At 33.7% G+C, this 19,099-nt stretch overlaps 1 protein-coding gene across 1 annotated transcript; it reads right to left on the bottom strand.

Annotated features, from left to right (window-relative positions):
• Positions 1-557: 557 nt before the first annotated feature.
• LOC112770215 (protein FAR1-RELATED SEQUENCE 6-like) lies at positions 558-3,005 on the bottom strand. The gene is made up of 4 exons (XM_025814636.1): positions 2,317-3,005; positions 1,822-2,222; positions 763-1,724; positions 558-656 (listed from the first exon to the last, which is right to left on the bottom strand). The coding sequence occupies exons 1-4, from the start codon at positions 3,003-3,005 to the stop codon at positions 558-560; spliced, it is 2,151 nt and encodes a 716-aa protein (XP_025670421.1).
• Between the last annotated feature and the right edge of the window lie 16,094 nt (positions 3,006-19,099).

The raw sequence follows: 19,099 nt of genomic DNA, 5'->3' as shown, positions 1-19,099 counted from the left end.
AATGCACTTTTAGATTATACTAAAAATGCATTAAAAAAAAGAATAACCTTTAGTTAATTGAATAATGCCTTTTTCATGTACAGCTACCATACTATAGTTGTGAAAGTTGCTGCTCATGTGCTTAGCGATTTAGATATGCCACATTAGGATGACATGTTGATATGCTTAAGGATTTATTTATGTCACCTTATAATGACTGAGGATGAATTTTGTTGTTGCATAGAAGAAGAATTTATTGCTTATGTGACCATAAAATGATCTATGGTTTTATTTCTCTTGCAAATTAGATTCCTGTGGTTATAAAAGTTGTTTAGTAAAGTAGGTATGTGTGCGCATATTGGAGTAGGTAATCAATGACCATCATTGAATACAGATAAATTAAACATCCTATACTTTATTGTAATGAACATCCAATGTAATTAACATGCTTCATGTAATCAATCCAATCTTACTCTCTGATCAACTGCATGACAACTTAAAACCTATATGATTACCCCATGAAACCAGCCTCTTCCACTAATCTTGAAAAAAAAAATAAATGGATTGTATAACAAAACTTAACTTTTGCTAAAGGAGCTTAACAAAGACATGAAGCCACCAACTTGTTCGGGATCAGTCTGGCCTACAACACCACCGAATCTTACATCTTGAGTTGGCTCAGGACAAACCACATGGTTAACAAAACAAAAGGTCAACAGTTAAAATCTTCCATAGTACAATACCAAATAAAGATGCTGGGTCGAGGTTGATACACCCATTTACCGGGGGGTCATGCTTGTTTCTCCTCCTAGCAGATTTTTTAAATGACTTCTCCAGGGCAGCGCCGAGCCTCTTACTCTTTGGCCGGCCCTTTGTGTTGACCTTTGATGGGGCTTGGATGTCCATCACAGCGGCAACATTCGAACTTTTTGAGCCAATATTGTTGTAGGAGTCCGTCACACTCTCGGACCTCTTCTTGGCATGATGAGCAGTCAGCTTAGCTCTTGTTTCTTCTAGAGCAGCATGAAGCAAGGCTGTTTTTTCATCGTCGTTTACAAAATCCTGAGCAATGTTGTAGAAGTGTGCACATAGTCCCCTGAATGCAACATGACTCTCATCCGACCGACTGACGTCGTGACTACTCTTGACATAAGTATGCTTGCGCTTTATGTTCTTGCTCCAACGAGGGAGTACATATCGAGTAGGTACTTTATACACCTTGTAAGAATGGAAGACTTCAAGACAATGACAGCATAACACTCCTGAACTCTCAAATAGATTGCACTCACCACGAACCTCCTGTGTGGATCGATCGAAGTGGACGTCGTACGGAACACAAAGAATAATATCATTCACTAGTTTTTCCTCTTCAACCTTCATACATACCACTGGCCCCTCTTCAACAACAACAAAGACCCTACAGTTAGCCTTCTTGACAAACTCAATTTGAACATCCCTAAACATGCAGGTAGTATACTCCTGCTGAAATTGTCTCTCCATAGGTGACGTCGTTGCACAAGGGATAACCCCCCTCGAGTCTGCTGCATCATCCTCCAATTCCCTTTGCTCCTTAATTCCAAGCACATTGTCATATTCGTGAACAAATTGGACCAAGCTAGTCCGACTGTGTAAGAAATTTTCGTAGAATGAGTGCATGCTCTCACTCCTTTGCGTGCTCTTCATGGCAGCCCAAAATTCACCCTTGAAGAATATTGGGACCCACATGCGTCGATCATCAAAGAGGTCTACATAAAGAAAAATAAATTTCTTATTAAATCATATAAAGCCACCTACCAAAAATATTTCAATAAATGAGAAAAAAATAATTGTACACTAACAGACCTGACAGCCATGTGTTGTTATGTAAGTTGTGCTCGTCTATGAATTCATACCAGTTATCCTCAAATGACTTCTCGGTCCGAGAGTTCCACACAATATCATTGAATTCATCATACAACTCTCTGTACCGGCGATAACCTCCAAGCTTGTGCGGTAACTTCTTCGTAATGTGCCAGATGCACCAATAGTGGCGTGTATCGGGTAACACATTTTTTATTGCCTGAAAAATGGATTTGCATTGATCGATGATGATCCGCTCTGGAGCAGTTCCCATGCACTTGACCCATTGGCGGAGAACCCACTCATAACTTGGGATTTCCTCATTTCCAAGAAGAGCACAACCAAGGATGGTCGACTTACCATGGTGGTTGACACCAACGAACGACGCAAACGGTAATCCATGCCTACATGAAAAAACAGCGACAAAAACAAATATCAGTCACGACCAAACTAGGGGAAAAAATGAATAAAACTAACCCCATATTAATTGCTCCATACTTGTTTGTGCTGTATGTGCTATCAAGTGACACAACATCTCCATAATATTCGTACGACGCCCTACACCTTGCATCTACCCATACTGCACTCTGAAATTTACACTCATCGTCCAAATTCACCGCGTAGAAGAAGTTTGGATTGATGTCCTTCATTCTCATGAAATAGTTCATCATCTCTCTGACATCGATGTTGACGTTGCTAGTTCGAAGCCTAGCTGTAATATAGTTTCGTAAATCCTTTTTCGAGTATCCCAGGTTAGATGGGCCCCCAGACTCATTTGCCAAAGCTAGGAAAGTCTTGTTTGGTCGAATTCCAGCCTCATCATTATCCTCGATCACGCACTTCGCATGCATGGTCAGCTTCCTATACTCATGGTAGTGCATCGCCTTTCTCGCTGAACATGGGTGCGAGTGACTCAGCTCCACCTTGAAGAAAAACCAGTCTTGCGTCTCCTTGTCAAACTTCACGTAGATCCTTGCCTTGCACCCAGCGGCTGAGATCCTGTTCTTTCGCGTTGACGCTTTGACACGTGACACACGGAACCCATCCCTATTACAGTGAATAGCTTGGTTAATGGGTAGATTTGTGATCTTATCACAGGTTGTCATTTGTATCTTAGTAGCAAACCCGACGTTCTTTGCGTATGTCACATAGAGTTCATGAGCCATTTCCAATTGCTCAAACCGCATTCCAACACATGGTATTTAATCTTCCCGAAGGCCATCGTGATCCGGTACCTAAGTATCAAATTTATTATAAAAAAACAAGAAAAAAAACAAAACAAAACCGTTAAAGTTTAAAACAACCATGTGGTTCAGGACAACCAAAAATTAAACTTGAGACCAAACCTGGTGACCATGATCCATGACTTCACTTCCAACCTGTGAAAGATCCAAAAGCCGCATGTCCTATAATCGCAAAATAAACGAACAAAATGTAAAAATGATGGTTATTGTCCCAAGTATTATAATGCAGGATGAAACTAGAATCCAAACCTCGTAACAAATATCCATCTCTTCACTTCCAACTTCAGTAACATCCAATCTTGGCATGGCTTATAATCACGAAAACAAACACCGAAAATCAGATTTATGAAAACTATTTAGATAATTCACTAGTAAATGAGATGCACAAAAATCCTTTCCAAACTCCATATATAAGGATACAAAAATATAACTGAACTGCATCATCCTACCCATATTAATTTAGAAAAAAATGCATTGGTATCACCTATTGATAGAAACTATTATATTTAACCTATTATATAAGCATTTTAGATACTAATATTCTCTGTGCTACATCAAATTGTGTACCACCGGTATCAAAAAGTAGCATATACACCCAATATACACTTATTTTATTACTGAGTTTGTGTATCCAATGTCACTAAAGTGGCATTTTTTATGCATATGCCATTTATCATGTATACTCATATATATAATATGTGTCTAAACATGCATGTCTCTTATTATTCTATTTAGTTTACATTTTCGGGAAAAGTCTTAACAATAACAATGCAGTTATTTTTATCTTATTATATTTAACAATATAATAATCTCCTCATCGTTTTATTCTCTAGGCATCAAGTACATCATGAGTGATTACTTTTAAACTAGCCACTTGTTTAATGTACCAATTAAATTGCTTATACATACTGATTTAAATTTGCATATTAATATTCCATGACTCATTAACACACTCATATCCTCCATGCAAAGATAAACTTCTAAGTGTTATATAAATAAGCATCAATGGTGTGTTAATCTTTGTGTCCAAAATTTTTCTAAATGAACTCATTTTCTGTTCTTTGTTTTAATTAAAGCAATATATTAACCCATAATTCAACTGATTATCATGATTATTCCTTGGAAGAGAACATGCTATTTAACCATTTGTATATGCTTTTTTGGCCATTTAATTTGTGGCCTTGTTTTTCATTATAAAAGATGATACACTTTACATAAAAATAAACTTTTCTGCATAGATACCTAACTCACTCTTTATTAATAAAAAAATTCTAGTTTCACACAAAAAAACTAGTGTTTTTTTACGCTAGTACATGCACCTACATGCATAGATACCTAACTCATTCTTTATTAAGACTAATAGGATTCTGCACAAATCTCTGAAGATATTATACCTCCATGCAAATATAAACATCTAACTCTTATATAAATAAGCATCTATGGTGAACAATTCATCGAACCATTCTCACCTTATTAGGCTGCTGACCGTCGGCAACAAAATGTTCTGGAGCTTCTTCCGGTGGTTTCAATGGAACCATTCTCACCTCATGATGCAGTGCCGCTGGACGGAGCCACACGCTGGGAGAAGGGCGTTCACCGGTGAGGACTTCGACGTCTCCGGGAGCGACTTCCGGTGAACACGAGCCAGTGAGAAAAAGAGATAGTAACGTTGGTGAGAGGAATTGCGTTCTTGGTTGTGTCGGCGGCGCCGTTCATAGAGAATAGATCATAGTTTGTGTTTTAGTTTTACTGAATCCTAATTTTTTGGACCATTCAAATTAACAAATCTTTATAATTAATGATTATAATTCAGTATTAATTTCAATTAAATTTCCAGTACCCAAAATCTAATTTTAATTTCAATTAAACCCTGCATTGTATAATAAGAGCATTGGTTACTCATACTTTTTCTATTATTATAGATTATAGATATATAGTGGTGTTATTAATCCATCCTGTTGAATGCTGATTATTATTTGTTTGTTCAATTCAATATATAGGACTCTGCAATTAATACCTTAAGACATTTGCTCTCCATTACCACGATTTTGGTTGCACAGAAGAAATTATCAAAAGGAACTTAATATGGGTATTTATTAACACGGAAATAAAGATTTATCGTTATCCTATACGATCATTATTATTTCACTTTTAAAGTGTTATTAGGATTTATCTATTTTGTACTTAAAAATACACGTTAAGTTTATAAATTAAATTTTTTTATTAAAAATATAAAATTCAATGCATTTATTTTATATTTATTAAATAAAAATATTAATTTTATTAATTATAAGAGTTTATCATATACTCTAAAAGTACATATTAGTTAAACTTATATTATTATTATTATTATTATTATTATTATTATTATTATTATTATTAAACCATTTTATTATGGAATTTACTGAAAATTTATGCATGTAACTTGTTTAATAGAATTGGTTTCATAGTTTTTAGAAATTGCAATTTGACTATCATACTCAAAATTCATATGTAGTTATTTTTATGTAAATTTATGGTCGAGAATTATCAATTAATAATTTAATCAAATATATTAAACGAGGTAACAATTCGTAAATATAAACATCACATAAAAATAATTGTGTACAAATTTTTACTTAATACGATAATAAATATTACTTTTGACAAGACTTGACAAATCACATTTATAATGAAAAATACATTAATTTTGTCAAATAATTGAAATTAAAGTTATAAATGTAAATGGACGTTGTAGCTCTTTTTGTTTTAGGAGTTAACATTTAAATTGATTCTCAATATTAAATTAAATATTTTTTATTTTTTACAAATTTTACATTCTTTGAAAGCTTTTGAAATTCCTATCAAACACATTAATTTCTATCATTTGAGGAGAGATTAATATTTAGTATAATAATTTTTTTAACATAATAATCTTATATTATAATAAATTTAATAAAGATCATACTTATTCGTTTAATATATATATATATATATATATATATATATATATATTAAAAAATATTTAAAGTGATATAAAAATAAACCGTTCATTTTAAATAATAAAAAATAGACAATTTATTTAAATTAATAAATACACTATAAATTATTTATTTTAATAATTAAAATGATTAAATTATTTATTTTTAAAAAATCGGATTAAAGTGAGCATAATATTGGCACGTGGAAGAATTAGAGAAATTGTTAAGATAAGACGGAAATAGGAAAGCGTCATTCTCGGCTTTCGAAAACACAAAATTTCATTTTCAATTTTTGAATCAAACCACTCAAAATTTCCTCAACCCATCTTCATTTTTTGGCACTCTCAATTCTCAAAATATTTTCGATTTCTTAAATCTTTTCCGTCTTTCCCTGTTTTAAAATTTTTCCGCAAATGGTGGTCTTCATGCTTCATCCATATTATTTATTATTTTTTACTGTTTTGATTAATTTTTTATATTATTCATTATTTATTAGTAAAATTCATGTCACGTGACATTTACAAGAGGGGTTTAGGGTTACATCTAACCCTATACAACTCTAATACTTCATATCTTCAATATCTTCGTCGATGTAATCAGGGGGTTGTGGGACTCAAGAGTGCAGTGAAATAGGAGTTGTTCATTCAAATTGGGAAAATTATTGAAAAGTTGTCTACTGTGTTCAAGATGAAGGATCAAACGGATTGATGGCATTTTTCTTGCATGCAAAGAGTAGGTTGCATAAACTACTTGTTGTAAGAACTAATTTGTGACTTCATTATTTCTTTCTCGCTGTTTCTTACTTCTTTCATTATCTACTTAAGTACAATTAGAAGTGGTACTTACTGTATCTGCTGTGGTATGAGTGGCAGTTGTATTTAAGTTAAAAAAAATTGTGTAAAATGTTATTAGTGCTGAAGTTAAACTTAAATCATTATTATGACTAGTAAATTAATGATTATTATGAATGTGCACTGAATTTAGTAAATTGGATTTAAATTATTCGTCATATTAGCAGGCGATATTCGGTTTTTAGTTTATATTGAGAGAATAATGCATCCTCTTTAGGAATGATGGGTTCAATCAAAATTTGAAAAATGTATGAATATGAGCGACACAACTATTGTAATTCTAATTAGAATTATTCTCCCACCAATTTAAAAAATAGATAGCAGGAGCTTATAATGCCCAAATGTATTGCTTGACTACACAAATATTTAAGTGTATAATAACAGTTTAATGATTGAAGTCTTTTCTGTTCCTCTAACGTAAATCTAATTTTTTCGAATTTTTTATTGTAATCAATGATTTAAAAATATAATACAAAAAAAATGTAAACCAGCACAATAAAATTAAAGATTTCAAACTATGAATTATTTTAACAAAAAAAATGGTGTGTATGTTAAAAAAAAATTTAAACAATGTATTAGAATTTTTTGTCCAAGAAGTTTATTTATTTCACCACATTACCCATTTTTTATTTTTTTCAAGAATTCATAATTGTATTTGACATTATCAATTATATCTTATTTTTTATCCCATTAAATATATTAAATTATAATAACTTTATACACATGTCAAATAGGAAGATTGGATGCTAATATATTAGTTGATGTTTGAGTGTTGTGGATGATTAGTGACACCATCATGTCTCACTCACTTAGGTTACGTATGGTGTTGGCAGGTTAGGAGAAGAGAAGATACAAAGATGTCTTATTCACATAGGTTGAATAGGGTGTTAGCATAAGTTAGGAGAATAGAAGACCTGAAGGTTATACTGAGATTCTTCCATTCTCATGGATGCAAGATGGTTTAACCGTCAGATTTTCTGCTACAGACCCCAGAAGGGAGATTAAGCTAGATATTATGCTTTCTCTTTTCCCATAACGCCACCCTATGACATGGCCTAAGAAAATTTCACTCATTACCTCTATTCATTCACTTCCCAAGACAACGCTTCACTACCCATTTAAGTAGGATTATGTCTTACCATTCACACCATTTAAAAAGGGCTTCTGTTGCTTTACCATTCACTACCCAAGAACTGGTTCTCTCCTATCATGGATTCTAATGTAAAGACTGTGGGAGAACACCAAGATGGGTCACCTCCTCCTGCGGTACATTGCTCCTTGCTACTCATTCTCATTTATTTTACACTATAATGTCGTAGTCATATGATATTAATGTGTGAATTTATGTTGTTTTCTCAGAACAGTGATGTTTGTGCTGCGTTGAAGGTCCTGAATGAAACCATGGAGGGTCCTGCCAAGAATATGTTCAAGGTTCTTCAGATAAATCCGTTTGAAAAAATCCCTGAGTTACATAACCATATTTTGGTTCCGAAATTGACATAACTAACTTACCGAAATCATAATCTGTTCCTCATAAACAGACTTTCGAGCAGGGAGCCGAGCAGGTTGGAGCTATTGCCGGCGACCTGAAAAGAGCCATTAGTTTGGTTGACCAAGCGCTGAAAACTTTCGGACAGAAAGATCGACAACCGAGCAACACTCACAACGCCGCCTCTGATGTCATTGTTGTTGACGATGATGACGTCGTCGAAGGGAAGAACATTACCATTCCGGTTGCAAGAGATGAGAAGGAGGTCTACATCCCCGAAAAACCAGCTGACCAACCTGCGGGTGACATCGTACCCTTTATGGAACCCTTACTGCACTCGGGGATCCTTGGCAACTGGAATGAGGACACTATTATATTGGGCTCTATTATTCATCAAGATCAGACCCGCATGTTCAACAGGTCCGGCGCTGGAGGTTCCTCTTCAGTTGCCACAATAGCTGCCCCGGTCCACTCCTCTTACATCCCTCTTCAAATGAGGGGTAAAGTCATGGTTAGAGCTGGAAGTGAGTCAAGCTAGCTCATGAGCTAGCTCGAGCTTGACTCGTTAATAGTTCGATAAGCTAAGCTCGTGAGCTAGTAAGCCAAGTTTGAAACTCAACTCCAACCATCTTGTACCTAGGATCTAAAATAGCAGCAACACCCATAATGCCATGAATCTCATCCCAATACTTCTCAAATTTCTTCTTCATGCTAGATGCAATATTAGCAATTAAAGAATTACTAGAAAGTTGCCATTCATCCAATGAGACTTTTATTTTACAAACCAATGTAAAGTAAAGATTGGCCGTCGGAAATTTAGAACCAGAAAACAGCTGAGTAACATCATAAAACAACTTCAATCTATCACATATTTCCTTGGCAAGTTCTCACTCCTCATTACTTGGCACAGTTTTATATTGGGGTTCTTTCTGCCTTAACCTAGGAAAGACAGATCTATATAACAATGCAGTTTCTAATATCAAATAAGTTGAGTTCCACCTAGTCGGACAATCAAGAACCAATTTCTTAGTAAATGGAATCGCTGTTTTAGCACACCAACTCACAAAAGTTTCATTCCTTTTCTGTGTTGCAGTCCAATACAATACACTACTACGAATCTTTTCAATACTTTCCTTCACTATACTCAAACCATCCTTGACAATCAAATTTAATATATGAGCACAACAACGCATATGTAACAATTTACCCCCCAACATCAAGAATGAAGAATCTAGACGCCCCAACAGTTCATCTATCATAGCAACATTAGTGGAACAATTATCCAATACAAATGCTTTCTCAATGGATGAAAGTTAATGGCAATTAAAAGGTGGAAAAACTCAAAGAAGAACTTACGGATGTGACAATGACGTGGCTTGCTCCTTCCTCGATGTAACTCAAACAATTGTCCGAATTTATTCCCCCTCCAACTTGCAAACTGCCTAAATTTTACCAGTCCTCCACATTTAAGTTCAGCAGAGGAAAAATCTGTGTAAGTTTTAAACATTTCATCAACCATAAAGGACAATGAAAATGCTAACATAACTTGTATATTGCTAAGACTCATGTTTCAACTTTCAACAACATCATTCTCAATAACAATTAAGAACACAACATTTTAGTAAATATGTACCTTTAGAAAACACAAATGCCACTAATCAGTGGCAGCATTTAGAAAACCATACCGGGATAAGCATGCAATGCTTCAAGTGCAGCAGCTTTACTCAAAGGATCCGCACCGAGCATGATCGCATGGCCACCGGTAAGCCCATCTTGTTTGTAAACAATAGCATACTCAGCTAAAACATTAAAAATCAAGGATGAATATGTTTGTTATCAAATTGAAAGTTCAATTAATATCAATAATACAAGAAGAATATATGACTTCAAAGTATTCTGCACAGGTTGAATATATGACTTCAAAGGAATGAAAAAGAAGAATAATACTCTAATTCACTCAATAAAACCACACACTAACCCAGCATGAATTAATGGTTATAATGCAGTGTGAATCAAGGATGAATTCATCAAGGCTGTGTTTGGTAACTAAAATAGGACACAAATATAAAGATTCAGAGATAGAAAAAATGTCTTCCCTTCGTATTCAATTTTTAGTACAAAAAATAAAGGAAGTTTAAGATCTCAATTTTCTCCAAACAGTGTTTATTCTTTTGAACAGTTAATCCTGTGACAAAATCGGCCCCATAAACTAAAATTGTTCCTGCAAATGAACATACATGTGATGATAGACCTGAACAGAAATATAGTTACATAACCTCACTAAGATATGACAATATTAATGCACTCAAGCTTTAAGATATGGCAGCAGAGAGAGCATGAGATAGAGAAAGGGGCAACTTACCAGTTACTAGAGGAGGAAGACGGAGACAAAGAGGGCAGCACAGAGGTTCGGTAGCGCAGGACAGCAGCGCAGTGACACAGCGAGGGGTTCACTGTTCAGCAGATGAAGACTCGGCGAGGGGCTCGGAGGATGGTAGCGTTGCGGCGATGAGAGGCTCGGCGGTAGAGGAAAAGGGTTGCGGCTGAAGAGGAAGAGGAAGTGGGCGAGGGGCTCGGAGGAAGGTGGCGTCGCGGCGGTGATTGGCTCGGCAGGAGAGGAAGAGGGTTGCGGCTGAAGAGGAAGAGGAAATGGGCGAGGGGCTCGGAGGAAGGTAGCGTCGTGGTGGTGATTGGCTCGGCGGGAGAGGAAGAGGGTTGCGGCTGAAGAGGAAGAGGTGACGGGTGACCTTTCTCTGTTAGGGTTGGGGGAATGGGGGCACAAAGCCTCAAACCTGAAGGAGACAAGGAGTGAAGCTGTTAGGGTTGCGGCTGTGAGAACTGAGAAAGAGAAACCCTAAAATTGAAATTGTGTATATATACTATGCACTCCAGGGCAGGTTTACCCTGACCCCGACCCCGCCCCGCCCCGACCAAAACCTGCCCCATTCCCAGTCGGGTTTTAACCCGCCCCGATTGGGTTGGGGCGGGTCGGGTACCCGCGGGTTCGGGTACTCCTGCCACCCCTATATACATATAAAATAGTACTATATAACCATATATATTAATGATATTAATTATTTAAATTTTCATATTTATTTTTTACATATAATTTTGATGTAGGATATAAATAAAAAATTTATAATTTATTGATAGATAACAATATATAAAATTGATCTTTTTAAATATTTTTTAAAATATATAAGTTATAATTTATTGATATAGAATTATAGATTATGTATTTATATTTCTATTATTTGAGCCAGCTCGTGAGCTTTCGATGAGCCGAATTTGAATTTAAAAAATAGGCTCGATTATTAATGAAACGAGCCGTGAGCCAAACTCAATTTTTGTGAGTCGAGCTTGAGCTTGGTCTAGCTCGACTCAGCTCGACTCACTTCCAGCCCTAGTCATGGCAATTATGTTTACCACATTTCACATGAACCTATTTTAAACTCATTTGTCGTTGTTAATGTAGTGCTTCTTTTTGTTTTCAACTTGTCCAGGGTGGACTTGGTGAGAATGTTGGATGTTGTGCACCTTCCGTGCCTGGAACACCAAAACCTTCGAAGATTGCAAAGATTGCTCAACGCTCTCCAGAGGATATGAAGAGCAGTGGTAAGATGCGCAAGCCAACGCGAGAACCACCACTGAAGTTGAGCTGCACTACTGTGGGGGTCACCTTTCCACCGGTAAGAAGCATTGTCTATGGACTATTAGGTGCTTATCTTCCGCCATTATCCAAACCCTAACAACTTGTTCCATGTCTTAACAGCTTATTCGTTTAAACTTCAAGATTATAAGGGCAATGCGTTATAGCCTTGAGGAGGCTCAGGCAGCGGCTTATTTATTTGGTGCTTCACTGAGTTTGAATGAAGTTCTTTTCAAGAGAGGATCTCATACTATGGACCGTGAAGCATTCTCTTGCCTTTTGCCAGGGAATGATCCATCGGACTATGTCATGGAGCTCATATCTTATAAAACTGCATGGACACAAACTCAACTCCATGAATGCACTGTCTAGTCCCTCCCAGTCATTTTCTAAGTAAGTAGTTATTCACTTTAAAAACCTACCTAACATTCACATTTGGGACACAAATAAATAAACTTTGCTTTGATCCTTCCTTGTAGGACTTCATACTAGACTCGGAGATCGACGACGAGAATGTTATCACGTATTATGCCGATGATTACTTCCCCAAACCAACTGCTCTGAAATATGTAAGTTCACCTCGTATCCCTTTCATTGATTTTTCTCTTTGCAACATGCTGATACGTTCTCACATGATTGTCATGTATATTATTCAGATTTATGTTCAAATGAAAGATGTGCTGAAACCCTCAAAAGAAAACCACTACTATCTTATGACAGTGGACATCCCAAATGAAAAAATATGGCTGTTTGATAGTTTTCCAACACTTGAAACCCATATAGGGAGGGTTCATGCTGCTTCGGATGTGATAAGTGTCGCCCCATATGAGCTACGTGGTTTGACGGTTGATATGTTGATTTATATTCTTCCATGCATGCAAATTTGTTGTAATACTAACCACCCTATTTTCCTCTTTTTTTAATAGAAAATGATAATATAATTCCAAGCTTATTAGACTATGATGTATTTACTATACAAAATTATCTCTAATATATTATTATTAATTATGTTACATTTTTTTGTAAAAAAAAATTATTTCCTTTTATTATACATAAATGAACACTATTGATTTTCAAATTATTAACCACATAAATAAATACCTTACCAGTAAATCACTCCTATTATGCTCCATTTTCATTATTTTGGAGTGGTTCCCCCCATGATGTAGTTTTCTCCCAATGGAAAGTGGGCTTTTCATACTGTACAAGATAGAAAAAAAGAAGACAAATAAAAAAATTAAGTTTATTTCATATTAAAAATTGTGTGAACTCAAAATGTGGTGGATTTTGTTCAACTTGATTTATAGTGCATTAATGCATTGAATGTTTGCCAACCAGAAGCATATGCTAATGAAACTATGTCAATATTTTTTGATCCTACCAAAAAGCATAGTTCAACATTAACATGCACCTTTTTCTAGTTAGTAGTGTTGCTATCTTTCTATGAATAATCATTCTTCACACATCAAATAAATTGATCCTTAATTTGTCTTTCAATATCTTGTGAGTTCCTCACCTTTATGATTAGCCATAAACCAATAAGCATTCATGGGAATTCTCAGCTATATATATACAATAAGAGACTCATAAGAGTCATTTGTGTCATCATATAAATTGACACAATCTCCATATAGTGCTCAAATTGAAGCAAATCAATATGCATTTATGCAATCGAGTATCCATATTTTGCGATTATTAACACAACATTTTTCATGGTCCTCTTCTATGGTTTATTTGTAGGCAAGGGCACTAGATAAGGTCATGAAAGTCGTGTACCCTGACCTGAATGTTTTTGACAGCAGACCTCTTCTAGCTGAATGGCACCCAAATTTTGTCCTTGGAGTACCAAATATGAACAATTGGTAGCATATTTTGACAGTTGCTAGCTTTTTGTTAATATTATCTTCATTGAATCATTATGGGCTCTATAATATGATTATCCATGCAGCTACTATGACAAATTGGGGATGCTTCTCTGGCTCCAAATGGAGCAGCTGTTTACTCTCAATCCTGTTGGGCAGCGAAAGGTTTTCTTTCCTTAATTTTTTTTGTCTTCACATTATCTAAGCCTAATACAGATGGGGAAGTAAGTATAACATTATCTTTTATTTGTCACTCACTTTTTCAGAACAACATTGACTATATAGCTGACAAGATAAGGATGGACACTGCGCTTGCGTTGGCTACGGAGCACTTCAATGAAATGCGAGATGAATTTTTTCAGCGGTCCCTGGTTGATTGGAATTCTTGAAAGACTGCAAGAGAAATCTTGCCATGAGCACCTATGGTTGTTATATGCATGCTTTAGGAACCTACTTATGTCTTAGTATTATGAATGTTTAATATTTTGGTTACTGTCACGTATTAGTAGAAGGTTTAATGTTATTAGTGCACTCTATGCTAGAATGGTCCGTGAACAATATTAGCGCCGATTTAAATGTCCATTTTTTTTGTTACCCCAATATAATTTCAACATCTATGATGGTCATCTAAATTGGCTTAACTATGTCAAGGGAGCATTAGCATGCAAGTGCACATGTAGGTTTTGGAATGTGTTCCTTGTTAGCTATGCATGTCACTGCTATTGTGAGGACTATTATCAACAGCTACTAATGCTAAATATTAATATCTACATGTTATGCTAGTTTGTGAGAACATTATGAGACATGCATGATATAGTGTATCTAGTCTTTTGGCTTATCTAATTTTTCAATTCACACAACTGGTTCAAATTATGCACACAAGAACGCTAGAATAGTGGTTTATTATGCTGTCTTCTCTCTATGTGGACTGTGTGGGACATGACCACTTTGTTGAAACTAATGAATACTTTGGACATCCTTCAATTATGTGTGGGGTCCTGCTAGAATTGTGGTTTATAATGCTTTTGACATCTTAATAATTTGATTAATTTCGCTCGTTAGAAGAAAGAATAATCTTTTTTTTTCTTGAACCTGAAAAAAAAAGGAACAATCTTAAAAGGAGTTTTTCGTTATTATTTTCTCCAAGAAATTATGTAAGTTCTTTTTCTTTTTTGGACAGTAGAAGTTGTGTAAGTTTTGAGGCCAAGCAAAAGAAAATTCTACTTAATTGTTGGGCTTCCCTTATAATTTAATATTTTAACAAATAGGCCCACTTGACTACTTGATAGTTCAGTTAAAAAAATTTTCTTTTAAACTAAACTCTTTACCAGAAAAACCCCAACGTATATCATTAAAATGTCAAAAGACAAATTGGAAGCCTTCTTTGTTATCAGGGCCAGGTTTTGATCCTGTTAAAATGATACACACAAATTACCATCAACATTAACAAAGTGAAGTTGTACAGTTCGTTCTTCGTAGTGGGTACATCAAATACGTAAAATTACACTATTCTAGTTATAGTCTCAAAATTCTCCTGTAGTGATGTAAGTACCATGGACAGCTGTTTGATATGGGGCTGCTTGGTTACCATAGTCCTCTGGTAGCAATTCTGCAAATGCACAGGAAAATTGGAGAAACAAGATACTCAACTTCAATCCAACAATATGATCTTTTTCTCGATTCAAGACATCATACTAAGCTTAGGGAAAGACTTTCTAAGCAATTCAACGAATAAGATGAAGAGAACTTACACAAGTAAGAAAGTCACAAGGAAGTCAACCTTCTTTAACTATCTGCTCTATCTAATATATAACTAGATATCCTTAAAAGCTCCAACCCTATCTGTACTCCTACAGATATAACTACAAACAAATTTATAAAATAAACATGCAAATACTAAAGGGCTTGCACAGAGGATTAGTAACAATTCTATCTCTTTCTACATAAGTCTATATAAGAAGTGGTAGAACTCAATTACTTTAGCAGTTATACATGTATAGTAAAGAGTTTTATCACATACATATGTGACCAAAGGCTTATGATAACCAAATGAGACATATGCTAAGTCAGGGAAAGAAGAGTTTGAAAAGATAATGACAGATTGTGAATACAATTACTGTAAAATCTAAGGTCTTTAGTATGTCCAAAATACATCTCATGCAACATATAACTTTGTATCATAGTACAAAAGAGTCATAACATGCAACTGTCAAGAACTAATTCTCACTTAGAACATTATGCTTGGGCAGGAACAGATAAAAACTTGTTGCCTACTATTGAATATCCAAGTAAATATTATTATTTAAACATAAGTCAGTAAAAAATGATAAAAAAAAACCTTTTATTATCTAACTTTTTCAAAGATATCAGGCTTCGATTTGATATATTAGTGAATTTTCAATTTCAATTTTCAATTTCAATAAAAATATAAAGCTGTAGGACTTGTATAACTTGTCTCATTCTGCTATCATTAGGCTTTGGTGTGTAGTATTATTGAATGAACAACCTCAGACCACAAATTGAAATTCATTCAACAATGAAACGATAACATTCACAGTATACGTAGTATGCATCACCAGGCTCTACGCGAGCGGCTGAGATAACATTCGCAGGTATAATTGCCTTGCTATTGTGGTATACTTCAGGGTTTCGCATTTAATTCGCTTCGCCTCTCTTGACTTCTCGGGTAGGTTATTGTTGTTGAGGTAATGGAGCCTGAGCCTTAATCGCGTTCCTAGGTTCGAATCTTATCTTGTATTAGGTGTTAAGTCTATTGTACAAATAGAAATAATTAATTTTTATTATGCTATTTAAAAATAGTATTTTTTTTCTCAATTTGTATATAAAACCATAATTACATATTAGTATAAATAAAATCATATTGATAGTTATAGAATTAAATCAAAATTAATTTTTTTAAAATAATTTAATCTAGATTTTAACTTTTAATGACAACATTAATATTTTCATCAAATTATAATTTTCGAGACAAATATTTAATTTCAATTACTTCAGACTCATGTTACTACCAACTGTCATAAACAATTCTCTATCAAAAAGTGCTGTTGCATAATCTTCTCCAGCAAAAATGTCTTCAGACTTATCCAATTTGCTACATTATCTATTTTGATCATTATGTATTTTTTTAATTCAAAATTCATTTTTAATTCTCGAACCCAATCTTTTAGTAGCATAATTATTTTTAAATAATAGATTTCAGTATTTCGTATAAAAATATATATTGATTATTTATTATTCTTTAATTAACTCGATGTTACAAAAATATAAAAAGGAATTTCTCTAAACCCTAAATCCTAAATACTAAAACTTAAAACCTAAACGCTAAAGGATTCAGATTCTTTAAAGTTTGAATTTCACTTTAGAGGGTAAAGTATAATCTATCACCATTTATTTCATAGGTGGGATCGAGAGAAAACATGAGAGATAAAACATTCAATGGTGAGAGATTTCACTTTATCCTCTAAAGTGAAAATCTAAAATTTAGAGGATTCAAATTCAATGCTAAATCCTGTGACATAAACCCTAAATCCTAAACTCTAAACTATTATTTTTAATACTTTGATCCTTACACCCTAAACCCTAAACACAAACGATCATTTCTAATACTCTAACTCCTAACCCCTAACTCCTAACTCCTAAATCCTCAACCCTAAACTATAATTTCGAGTCATGTAACCTTTGTACCCTAAACCTTAAATCCTAAACTATCATTTCTAATACTCTAACCCTTGCACCCTTGCACCCTAAACCCTAAATTCTAAACCCTAAACTATCATTTCTAATCCTGTAATCCTTGTACCATAAATCCTAAACTCTACACTCCAAACCTTGAATCCTAAACTATCATTTCTAAAACTCTAACCCTTGCACCATAAATCCTAAACCCTAAACTATCATTTTTAATACTATAATCCTTGCACCGTAAACCTTAAACCCTAAACCCTAAACCTTAAACCTAAACTCTAAACCCTAACCCTTAAAACCTAAACCCTAAACTATCATTTCTATTCCTCTGACCCTTGCACCTTAAACCCTAAATTTTACACTCCAAATTCTAAATCATAAACCCTAAACTATCATTTCTAATAATCTAACCCTTGCACCACAAATCCTAAACCCTAAATCCTAAATCTCAAACTCTAAAATCCTAAGACATAAGACCCTAAACACTAATCCCTAGATGCAATACTCAACCATAAATCCTAAACTATTAGCTATAAACCTTTAACATTAAATACTAATTATAATATAAAAATATTTTAATATTTATAATAACATTGACATCTAATATTTTAAAATTTATTTATTTTTCTCATGATAAAAAAATTATAACATACTAAGTAAATTCTTTAAAACGATTATATTTTATATATCTTATTCGCCAATATGTTTTAAATTCATATATATATATTGATTATTTATTATTCTTGTATTTACTCTGTTACAAAAATATAAAAAAAATTGTTCAAATTCATCAACTAAAAATGCATATTCGCGTAAATCTTTTTTAAATACATAAATCATAAACGTTTAAATTCTAAATTGTAAACCCTACATTTTAGTAACCACATATGTAATGAGTAATACAAATAATAAACACAAATTTTAGTAACTACATATGTAAATATAGTCCAACATTTAAATTTTTAATATATTTAAAAATGAAAATATTTAAATTTATTTTATAAGAAATATTAGATGAACAAATTATTTTTGTAATCAAGTCTAAATGTCTAATCAACTGATTTTTTTTATCAATTTTTAAGGTTGCACTTGTCTATAGAGACACAAAAACACAAAATCGTATTTGACAGATGAGATATAAAAATTTTGAATAGAAATATTGTGTCGAGAGACACTGCATTAGTGTATTTTGGGTCTACTCTGACAAGAGAACACAGAGACACTAACAAGAGACACAATTTATTTTTTATTTTTTTATTATTCTTGTTAATTTTTTATAATTATATTTTTTATTATTATATTTTTCTTTCCAAATTTATTAATTGAAAAAATGATAATAATTTAAAATTTTATAAATTGTGCTAGTTTATCACCAAACAAAATATAACAATACTAATTTTGTATCTCTGTCTTTTGTGTCTTATTTTCAATGTCTTGTTTTATCCTGTTTTCAAAACCAAATGCAGTTAAGCCATTAGACCAATTTAATTAAACTTAATTACCAAAATATCTTAGTTATAT

This window comes from Arachis hypogaea, chromosome 1 (assembly GCF_003086295.3).
Source record: "Arachis hypogaea cultivar Tifrunner chromosome 1, arahy.Tifrunner.gnm2.J5K5, whole genome shotgun sequence".
Lineage (NCBI taxonomy): Eukaryota > Viridiplantae > Streptophyta > Magnoliopsida > Fabales > Fabaceae > Arachis > Arachis hypogaea.
This window is presented reverse-complemented; position numbering and strand designations above follow the sequence as displayed.